The 12,390-nt window shown below is 42.4% G+C and overlaps 1 protein-coding gene across 1 annotated transcript in view; it reads right to left on the bottom strand.

Annotated features, from left to right (window-relative positions):
* The window catches only part of cacna2d3a (calcium channel, voltage-dependent, alpha 2/delta subunit 3a), a 114,059-nt gene that overhangs the window by 80,901 nt on the left and 20,768 nt on the right, over positions 1-12,390 (bottom strand). The window contains 2 exon segments of the mRNA XM_034590443.1: positions 8,562-8,654; positions 8,656-8,679. Of these exon segments, the coding sequence (XP_034446334.1) occupies positions 8,562-8,654; positions 8,656-8,679 (117 nt within the window).

Raw genomic sequence — 12,390 nt, 5'->3', positions numbered from 1 at the left:
TTAGCGCCAGAAAAAGAGTCTGCATCTCCACCTGATTACAGATCCCTGATGCGTTTCCGCTGGCCTCTGTGTTCACTACAGAGCTTTGATTCTCAACCCAAACCTGACGAGACCCAACCCAACCGGTCTAGTCTGGATAAGGCTCTGTTTTATCTGCCTTGTTTTTCTATCCATCCACCATCTATACCACTTGTCCTTTGAGGGTGCTGGAGCCAATCCCTGCCGACATTGGGCGGAAGGCGAGGAACACACTGGACAGGTCGCCGGCGTGTTGCAGGGCCAACATACAGAGACAAACAAGCATTCACGCTCACGTTCACACCTAACAAGTAACCTAACCCCAATCTGTCTGTCTTTGGACGGGAGGAAGCCAGAGCACCAGAAGAAAAACTCACACAGACATGCAGCCATTTCCTTGTGTTTTTAAGCCAAATCAAACCACAAGAAACAATATGTTGGGTTAAGAAGTTCCGATTTACGAAGGATATTGCATTCACTTGAGAAAAACAAAATCTGAATTAACGAAATGATTAAGTAAAACGAAAAAAACGGATCAGATTCTTTTTCTCAAGTGAATGCAAACTGCTTCCTTACAGATCTAGCCTTGTCAGCACTTTCTACGATGCTTTAGATCTGTCATGTTTGATAAAATAATGCATATACACATGATGCCTTAGAAAGGTCCTATGAAGGAATTATTTTTAATTGACACAAACGTCTGAGGCATGAAAGAAACGTACTGATATTCATGTCTTCCCATTCAATTAAACCCAATCTCAATCATTTCTCAATCCACCCTTCCAGTCCGCTTCTCTGACATTTGCACTTCCCCACCCCCCTTTCATTATCTGACATCCTGCGATCATGATTTGCCCGACGACAGATTCAGCTTGTTTACGCTTTCGAAAGTTCATAAACGATCCCCCTCATTTAGCTGTCAACGTGATTGTCTTATTGTTTTCCGGCGCTGTACTCGCTGTGCAGGTTTCGTAATGGTTGAAGCCGCTGACCTTAACAAATGCCGATCCATTATGAATGCAAACGCTGAAGCTGTGAGAGTTAGCGAAGGCTGTCATATAGCTGATCTATGCCAACAAACGCTGCCAGAAAAGCAGAGGAGGAGCGGATGAAGGGGGGGGGGGGGGGGTCACATACATTATTGACTGGTAGCGGAAGTTAAATGCCTTTTTTTTTAGAAGTACATTAAGCCTTGCCTCTGCACATTCCCCCCACCAAGAGGAGGGGAGGGCAGTGGCCTGAATCTGAATGTTCTCCCGAGGTAGCCATGGACAAGACCACAGTTGACTTTAGTTCTAAATAGACTTGCATAAAGATATTCCCAGAGGTGCCGCGTGCTGCCGGTTCAGCATGCATTTGTACTTTGGGCTCAAACTTAATTTTGATTTAATTTAATTTTTTGGGGGATATTATTTGTTGAAGAGATCTGGACATTCCATTGTGTTGCTTTTTTTAATGCTCCAATTACAAAGAGCAACCGAAATGAATCTATATATATATATATCAGCACGTGTAGATAAAAGCTATTGACTTTTCTCTCTCACTTGAAAAATGGTGGCATGATTCTAATTGGCCAGATTTTTTTCCTCTGATGTAAAAGGAAATGCTAACTAAGCCTTGGCCTGCTGGATCAGGGCAGGTCCGACGGGTCTGGGTTCTGCCAAAGGCCTGATCCGTTGAGGCCTGAGCCTGGCTGAGCAAGACTGGCTCGGGTCACCCCATCAATAGCACTGGGGACAGCAATTAATATTGTCAAACCAGGCCAGGAAGAGTTGCAGCATCAACAAAATGGAAAAGTGCTCTGTGACACTTTGCTTCCTCTGTTTTGCACATTTGGATTGGGCAGGAGCCAAGTAGACAGAGCATGGGGGAGAGACAGGCGCGAATGGAGGGAGAGGGAGGAGAGTGGTGCGTTTTGAAACATCAGATCCCGATAATCAATACTTGACAAGTTCTCAGCAGTTCTGCTGACTGAAAGGGAATATGAAGTGCTTAATCCAGCCCTGCCACCCTTCTCATATTTCCTCTTCCTTCACTTTCATTTCATGCTTGGACTGAACTTTTGACTTATGGTCCTTTTCTTGACAGTTACCTTCTCATCCTCCCGGCCAACGTCCTCATTTCATCGTTCAAGAAAAACAATCCCCTCTCTCTCTCACTTTTGATGACTTGGTGACAGGAAAACAACTAAAGACAAGGAAAAGGAAAAGATGGTCGCTGTCCTGTCCGGTCCTGACATCTGCTGGCTGGCTCTGCCTTGTCATTAGCAGCCATCATTCTCAACACACACGCACACACACACACACACCCCCCCCCCCCCGATGTGATACTGAAGACAGCTAATGAAATGAGGGAAAAGAGGGGAGCAGTGGTGTGAGCTCAGCATGACAAGTGTGGTGAGCCAGGGAGGAAGGCAGACATGAGCGAAGGACACAGCAGGGCCGGATGACACCAACTCACGAGGCAAAATCTGAGATAAGCAAATTTACCTCGAATACACATTACGTCTGAGAAAAAAAAATCTGCAGACAAAATGGTGTGAAACAGGGAACAGAAGAAAAACAACGTAAAATGTGTTTCACTACTTGTTTTTATGGGATGTTTTCAATGTGGGAAATATCATCTCACATGATTCGGTGCCGTTTTTTGGAATATATTACTTGTCATGTACTGAATTAATGCCACCAAATCTTTATCTTGATGCTCACAACTCTGAATACTCACATCACAGAATTGGATAAGAATGTGTATTAAATTAATTTATTTAGCAGATTTTCTGGAAGTTAAAATATACACTACTTATGGATGACAACTTGGATATTTGTGGTGTAAGTGGTTTATTGTAAGTGGTTTATTATTGAAAACTTGACCCTATTTTTATAGTTTGGCCCATTATTGTTACTGGAATTACAACCTCACTTTTGTATGGCCCAGTTAACCAGGTAAGTTGCGATTCACATCCTTGTCTCTTCCAAACTCACATGATCAATGTAGTGAAGACTTTGACTGGATTCAATAAGAGGCATTGAGTGCATTTGGTCATAATTAGCATATGAAACAGTTATGGCCAAAAACATGTTTTCTAACGTCACACTGACCTTGACCTTTGACCATTATCTAATCAGTTCATCCTTAAGTCAAAGTAAACATTCGTGCCAAAGTTGAAGAAATTCCCTCAAGGCGTTTTTGAGGTATTCTGTTCACAAGGACGTATGGAAGCCACGGCTGTCGAAAGGGTGGAGGCATAAAAAACACTTTATTTTGAGAATAAATCAAAAGTGAGGGGACCTAAAGTATCAGTAATAATCCTGAATTACAGTAATTGGGCAGGAAAAAGTTAGAACTGGAAGTAAGTCTGTAAACTGTTGTGTTAAATAAAACAAATACTTGGAGGTGTGTTGGTCTGTCGGGATTAATTTTAACAATGCTGTCACATTCTCATCAATAAGTCCCTGGTACCAAATGCCGGCTAAAACTACAAAAATCGACAGGAAAATGTAAAACAACAGCAATTCTTTTCAACTAATAAGAGGGAGCACATCTTTATTCAAATCATCTCCTGCAGATGATGAGTTACTCCACATTTTTGAAATACTAAATTCATGTTTGAAATTCACTGTGCACGTCAGGAACCGAAAATTAATGTTCACAGGAGGTTTTGCTGGCAGTGAAAAATTCATTAAAAGTCCGGCGTGTGCGCTGTGTGCCTTGTATTTTGTGACATACACCTACGCAGACCGCCTCCGCTCTACACTGGTAATCATGTTGAGGACCAAAGAGGTGTAGCTGCCACAGGTAAATGATATCAGCAGGTACAGAGCGGAGACTGAATGCCATTACAGGAGAAACAGCCCTAGCAGCAAGGCATCCACTCCGCTTTGAAGTGCATTTGTCACATGAAACACAGTCGTGCTCGACTTCAAAGAGGACATTACAATAGTTCCACGCCTTTCAACTTTGATAACAACATGTTCACTGTTTCTTTAAACCGTCTGCTCTGGCTTTCTCCAGCCAGAGGAGAGAGGAGAGGAGAGGAGAGGAGAGGAGAGGAGAGGCGAGGAGAGGAGAGGAGAGGAGAGTCTGCTAGACAATGATAATGATAATATCCCACTGACTCAGGACCTGATGAAGGTAACAGTAATTAAAAGCAACTATGCTGAGCTAAGATGCTGAGCCCTAAAATAAACATAAATATACACACACATGGATTTACAGTACACACACACACACACACACCACACACACAACACACACACACACACACAAACATCCTTTGCAAGCACATGTTTACTTTCTAATGTTGTGCGATTGACCTTTTTAATCTTAGAGTGGACCCACAATTTAATTGGTGAAGGAACTAAATGACGAAACGTTGCCATAATAATGTGGAGATGATAAGGAATGAACACAATCAGGACACCAGTGGCTGTTGCAATGCAATTACACAATAATGCATACACTGTCACTCTTTGTTACACAACACACACAACGAGCAGGAAGCTTAACTGCTCTAAATTAATTGTATAAATCTGTTTCTCTACCTTCTTGATTTCTCCAAATCAAAAGGAATGAACAAGAATGAAAGTGCAAACCTTTTTCTCACCTAAACCACAGTCTAAGAGAATGACATCAGCAACCCGACCCACACTTTAACAGACGCATCCTTTTACAGCCGTGGAAGCTGCTGTCTCTCCGCAGGTGGCGGCGAGCGATAAAGAGGGGGAATCGATGTGGAGACGGGGAGATAAAACCACGCTGACGGACAGCGGAGAGCGACTGCACGGAAATTGGATCGCTGAAGCGCCACATATGCTTTGGCAAAAGCAGAGAAACAGGAAGAGAGAGGTGAGACGAAGAAGGGAGGTAGGGATGCTTAAGGACAGGATCCTGTGAACGCAAGGGCAGACAGAAGAGAGTCCAGTTTAACTGAAGAGAAAAGAAACTGGCGAAAAGAGAAGGACTTAATGTTGGTGAATAACCATTCATCACATGGCTATCACTGTCAGCACTGAAATGAGAAGGGTGGAGCTGATCTGGAATCATGATAACAGCTGACAAGGTTTTAAATTCTCCATGAACGTGTGCATGGTGCTTTTCTTTACCTCCCTGCTTTCTTAAAGTTTCTTCCAGATAATATTAACTCTTTCTTCTCCTCACAAGACTTTCATCTTTGTGAAAAAATGCAATTCTGCTACACCAGTGTCCAGGGTTCCCCCTCTCAACATCACATCACCACATAACATGTATTGCCCTCCCAGTAGTGAACACAACACTCTGAGGTTTGGCCGAGGTCCGCTGAAATGACTTTCGGACACAAATGGCTTCAAGTTTTCCAGGCTCCAATAATCATGAGCAAATATCATTAGGATTAGCACTGCAGCGTAGAAAATACTCAACTGCAGCTCTCATTTTATGCACGACTGGTCGCTGTTGCCGCTTCATCGTGCTGGCTATAGCTAATTAACATTACGGCGGACCTGAATTACACTCGGCTGTTATGAGTCTACGCTCGCTCTGCACGCCACTGCCCTGTCAATGATAATGTGTGAGAGAAGATCAGCCACTGTGTAACACCACTGTACAGGCATGAGTGGACCGGGTGTTTCTGCAGCCCCAACAAATCCAACAGAGTGAGACGTCTTCATGTCGTGTCATTGTCGCGGATGGCGTTCCCCAAAATGAACTTCCATTCACATCATAGCAATCAATGAAACTTGTATACTGAATACCTTGACTACTGGATCATAACTGTCTCACTAACTAGTTGTGTTTTTATCTTTAGTGTATTTTTCTTTTAAATTCTATGAAAGCGTAAGTAAATAAAGTAAATAAAAAGCGCTATACAAATAAAATGCATTTTTATTAGTAACAAACTAACAAACTAACTAAACAACTTACTAACAAAAAATTCATATTAGGCCTATATGTAAATAGGATATGAATAGGAAAAAAAAGTGTTAAATATAATAGGGTGTGTGGAGGGTGATCATGGTGGTGGCCTGAACATCGTGATGACTGTCAGCCTTCTGCCCAACCCTCCCCTGACATGTACAATCTTCAGGCCTCCAGCATCCAGCAGGCACCTTTAGAGAAGCCATTAGCAAAGCGAGCCCTCATATCTCCGGGGGTTTAACACACTCTCGATGCGATGGCACACACAGACAACTGTCGTCAAGCAAGTTTATCAGACAGTTAAAAGTGTTTAATAATGAAAAATTACAAGAGATTAAAAACAGCTAATACTGGTTTGGAAAGCATATGGCGCTGTTTTAATTACAAAATAATGTTCATTATTATCAGAGAGCTGATTAACTCCTAACGGGAGATTAACACTATTAAATTAAAACCATGTGTTTGTGCCAACAATCATTGCATACAAGTAGGAGCCATGTTAAATGCCTGATGACTCACATTTGCATTGATTACTTCTCTATGTGCTCAGTGAAGACAGGTGCATGTTCACAAAATGAATGGAACACAGTGAAACAGGCACGGCCATGTAATCAATGTGGGCAACTGCATCATGCAGAAGACTAATAACACAGGCACGAGCAAAACGAAGGCACGGAAATTGTTTGTCACTATCAGCGTCCCTTCCTCTCTCTCTCTCTCTCTCTCTCTCTCTCTCTCTCTCTCTCTCTCTCTGTCTCCCTCCCTCATGTCTCTTTCAGCTTGTATCCTCCAACCAGACTCTCTGAGAGAAATCCAATTTCTGTGAACAGCACCATGTTGTCCTGATAGGATCTATCACCCGGAGCTAGAGCTGCAGCCAGAGAGGCAGTGCTCCGTGGACACATCCTGAACTGCACCTGTCACAAACGCGCACACACACACACACACACACACACACACACACACACACACACACACACACACACACACACACACACACACACACGTGCTGTAACTGCCCATGTCACATATACCAGCAACACCTGAATGAAACGTTCAAATAATTAAGAAAGAAGAAATTAAACAACACAAAATGTACCTAACTAACAGCCCAAGCTCGAGTATTATCCACAAAATGTAGTGGAGCGATAATTCCAGGCTTACGACCCATATCTGTAGCATCTGTGCCTCTATGGCTTGTGCTCACCCTGTGCTTGTCTCCACTGTTGTAGAAATTCAGGGAAACAAGGACGCACACAAAACAGTTTTAAATTCCGTCTGAAAGCAAACACAGACTCACTGTTGCCTTTTATGATTAGAAAACAAGAAAAGCAAATGAACCGTCCAAAAAGACAATTTACAGAGTGATCCAAAGCCTCTTTTCTCTCCCAGACTAGGAAAATGTCCGTGGATGAAAGTAATGAGTAAATACAACTGATGTCAACAAGTTTCACCTCATCGAAATCAACTGGAAGAAAAGACAATGACTGGCTGCAAACAGTCAGCTCGCCATTCAATAAAATAAGCAATATTATGTAATTCAACAGTAATAAATATTATCAGGTTATACATTTTGTTAGAGCAAATATGATCCAAATGTACAATTATATCTGAAATAAAAAAGTTATTAATAAATAAAACATCTTAAAATTAAAGAAATCTCTGAGTCAAGTCTAGGCCAACCGTCAGAGCAGCTTGAGCTTCTATCATGCAGGTGTAGGGTTAGTTGATGGAAACTCGTATGAACATGTTGGACACGTGTCTCGCATGAATACACAGTGAATGGAAAGCTGTAGCCTCACACATGTAAACAAACTTGTTGCTTCTAACCCATTCTCTGCGAAGTAGGAGGTCAGCGAGAAGTTAACACAAGTCGTAAAAGCCACAACAATCTATGAGAAATATATTTGGTTGAAAGATGCTGAAATTATCCTAGAAGTACTCATATATATTAGATATATATTAGATATTACATACTTTATATTTAATAAGCGAAACATATTTGACATGTATCTAAATCTGCAAGGTCATTGACTATTACCGTCTGATATGTATTCAAAATGGATGAGGTCCACAAACGAGCACATCAAATTATGAATCATACGGTTTTCAGTTTTACTTTAGGAGCATTGTCCTAAACTGGCCTCTTCCAAATACTGATGTTTGGTCTGAGCAGATCGATAAAGTGACACAGGCACTGATGGGTGGATCACAGCCTCTCTGTGTCTGTCACCTCAGCCCCGACAGCCTCGCTTTCACATCTCTCTCTCTCTCACACACACATACACACCACACTCCAGATGTGTCTGGTTTCACTGGGGCAATTTTGACACGACAGCACTTCTTCAGACATCCAATACGGTCGGCAGAGCGCTCAGAAAATAAGCACTTTACCAAGTAATTTCATTCAGCTCAGTCCTGTATCTTTACTTTTGGATTCCCAGCTGCTCTGGGAATAGATGTAACAGAGAATGTACATGGTCAGCGTTGTATTGTATGCACTAAATATGATATACTTATTGTTAAGAGGACATATTCTTATTACATCTTTGTATAAGAGTTATTTCAGAGTTTGATATTTTGGCCATATTCCGAATACGTTTTTGCTTCAGTGTGACAAATGAAGATTTACTCAAGGAAGCGAGTCGTACCTTCATCGCCTGTGCCTTCTTGTGAAACATCTCCTCCATGTCCTCCGCCAGCCTCTTCACCAGCCGCAGCCCATCAATCTCCTCCACCCGCACCGCCCCGCTCAAACTCCTTGTATTTCTGAAAGTAAACACACCATCCACGTTATCAGGTTTTGCAACACTGCATTGTTAAATCAATACTTATTGAGCTCATGCCAATGTTCAGGATCCAATCTACGTTTCATCTGACATCAGAGAAATTACCTAAATTTTTACGGCAAAGCAAGGTGATGGAGAAAATATGAAAAAGTCATTTCCATACTGGTTGCAGTCATTTTTAAAAACATTAAACACTAAGTTGTTAAGAATGATGCTCATTAGAGTGCAAACCTCTGCCAAGGCAGTCCCTTCAATGAAACCACATTTAAATTCACTCACTGTAGATTTTAATTTGGATCTGCACCAATTGCACACAACACTCATAAATATCCCCTGAACATGCTTGATTTGTTTCATCAAGAACCTGTGAATAATTCTCTGAAAAATCAAAGAACATGTTGAAAAATCACGTGTAAATATTTTTGAATCAGCCTCCGATTTAAAAATATAACTGGTTCTTCCCTGACCCACATTGTATCCATTTGTCACGACCCCGGCTCAGAAGCCACGACAAAAAGAGAGGGAGACGCAGGTTGAAAGCTAAAGGATGAGTCATTTATTTATATAAAATTGGCTGACAACGAACATAACACAAAGTAAGCATGTAATGAGGTGTGTTCATCAGTGGAATCAGTAGTGAGGGCGCGTGTATGCGTGAGTGAAGCGCGTGGTGAGGGGAGGATGTTGGATGAGAACAAAGCAACGACGAGGCATGAAAGTCAGGTGAGTGAGTGAGAGAGAGAGAGAGTCTCAGCCGGAAGGACAGAGCTTTTAAAGCAGGGAGCACAACGGGCCCAGGTGCCTCCAACTACAAGAGTCCACCAGTCCAACAGTTACCTGCTGCATCACAACAACAACAAAATATGTTAAATAAACAAGGCAGGGCCCCCCCCCCCCCCCCCCCAATCCACAAGAACAGGGTCCGGAGGGGAACCCCGGCACCAAAACTTACCAATACCCCAGTATAAAATTTGACCAAACCCAACACCTATATATTTTTACCAACTGGCTCATCTGCTGCACCGAAACTACAAGGATCATACAAGTTTCGTAAAAATATGTCCAGTACTTTTTGTATAATAAACCAACGGACAGAGGTAGAGGTAACTAGAATCAGATGTGCAAACAGGTCCTTTCTGTATAATGTACAAGTAGTGGTGATTGATTAAATTATAGTGCATCCATCCAACATCTATACCGCTCATCCTTTAAAGGGTGCTAGGGGGCGCTGGAGCCAACCCCAGTTGACATTGGACGAGAGGCGTGGTACACTGGACAGGTTGCCAGTGCATCACAAAGACAACATACAAAGACAAACAACCATTCGCGCTCACATTCCCACCTATGGTCAAGTTAGAGTCTCTAAATTAACCTAAACTGCATTTCCTTTGACTGTGGGAGGAAGCTGGAGTACCCAGAGGAAACCGTCTTGCAGTGCTAACCACAGCACCACCGTGCAGACCTGAATTACAGAATAGAGAGGAACAAAATCCCGATATGCAATCGGGGACTAACAGCGATGCCACAAAGTGCAAAGATTCGTCTGTGTTGCTTCTCCAAACTAATCTGCATATAAACGAATCCAATCAGCTCAGCAGAGAGAATTATCAGCCACCTTCAAGTTTTACCCACCACACATCTAAGCACTGATGACACACAGCTGCCCCTGGGATCTGCACTACACTGAAATCACAATATTCTCTTATAAACCCATGCCAGGGTGCTTAGCTTAGCCAGCGCCTTAACCAGGGGACAGTGACATTAAGTCTCACTAATTCCCACCCCATACATGCCCCACACACACACACACACACACACACACACACACACACACACACACACACACACACACACACACACACACACACACACACACACACACACAAACCACACACACACACACACACACACACACACACACACACACACACAGAGAACTGATCTGGACGAGGGGTATATTTGGACAGAAGAGGAAGAAGAAGAAGAAGAGAAAACCATTTTAAACATAAAATATGTGCAAAGCTGCAGGCGGCTGTGTTTCACTCTTTGGGGATTTAACAGAAGATTACCGCCATATCAAAATGAATACCCTCTCTCATGTTATGCCAACCTGCTTAGATGCATGCTCTTCGCGGCGCCTGCACAGCAACACAAATGAGTAGCAGGGTGAGCGGAGAGAGAGAGAGAGAGAGAGAGAGAGCACCAGGAGGAGGGGAGTGGGGACAGCATCAGACACTCAGCCAGTAGTTTTGGGATTTAGGCAATCATGTGAAAAACTGCAGGACATCGGCAAACAGAAGGAATATCTTTGTGCCTCAGACCTAAACTTTGTAAGCCTTGGTTCTTAGTTGTAGATGAAGATGACAAGAGAGAGCAGAGCAACTAAGCAAAAAGTTCCATCACTTGAGTGACTGACTCCCGAGACATATCAGTTTAATGGGCCACGTCACTGAAACAAAGAGCAGTCAAAGCAATCAAGCACACAGAGTGACGCCGAGAGGAGATGCAGGGTTTGATCACTGATCGTTCTCTTTTTTAATAAATGATCAAATATGGGTAAAATAGCTTTTTGGTTTAGAGAAATAAGGGAAAAAGCAAAAGAAAGAGGGACACAGATTTTGTATTTACTGCGCATCCACCAACCAGTGCACTTTCAGTCTACAAACATTTTATTTTCAAGACCCATATGAGGTCACCATGACCTTGACCTTTGTCCAACCAAATTGAATCAGGTAATCCATGAGTCAAAGTGAATGTTTGTGACATATTTCCTAAGCGTGATATATTTCCTGATACATCACAATCACAAGAGGTCGCCCTGACCTTTGACCACCATAATCTATTCCATTCACCTTTGAGTCCAAATGAACATTTGTATCAAATTTGAAGGAATTCCCTTGAGGTGTTCCTGAGATTTTGCGTTCACAAGACGAAAGCGTGTTTTGTGAGGTCACAGCGACCTTGACCTTTGACTTCAGACTACCAAAATCTAATCAGATTATCACTGAATCAGACTGAATGTTTGTACTCAATTTGAAGAAATTCTCTTAAGGCAATCTCAAAATATCCAACGATTATGGGAGAGGCAACCCAAACACATTAAGCCACCGGTGTGGATGCATAAAAAGCAAACAGTATGTGGTTGCAAAGAGATTCAAAGAGATGCAAAGACAGGTGTGGAAGAAAGGAAAAAGTTAAGACAGAAACATGCTAATGGTGAGAAGTGAAAATAGAACGTGGAGGAGCCGGAAGACGGATAATCAGAAATAACACTCAGAGATGATGTTGGAGTGGGAAGGTCAGAGGGGTGTGAAACGCTATCTGTACGAGAGCTGCAAGCTGACACAACGCAGGAAACAGGCGAAAATCACTACATTTCCATCTAGCTTCATATTTCATGACCAATATAGAAAGAAGAATGACTCTGACCACACAAAGTAATGGATCACTTTCAAATCTGTTGATTGCTACATTCGTCATTACAAGCAACCAATTATACGGAGTGCAAGGGCCAGAGCCCAAAGGTAGTGTTCCAGTGACGCCAGAACAATCATGCTGCTTGGAAACTAATTGAAAAATGAGAACAAATTTTTTGTATACAGCAATTATAGTGATTAGAGGTAAGAGGGTCTGATTCATCGAGGTACATTTTGAGGTGTGTCCATCTTACAGTGTAATGTAAGGGGGGGGG

Source organism: Hippoglossus hippoglossus, chromosome 7 (genome assembly GCF_009819705.1).
Source record: "Hippoglossus hippoglossus isolate fHipHip1 chromosome 7, fHipHip1.pri, whole genome shotgun sequence".
Taxonomy (NCBI): Eukaryota; Metazoa; Chordata; class Actinopteri; order Pleuronectiformes; family Pleuronectidae; genus Hippoglossus; species Hippoglossus hippoglossus.
Note: the sequence above shows the minus strand (reverse complement) of the source record. Positions and strands in the feature narration are given on the sequence as shown.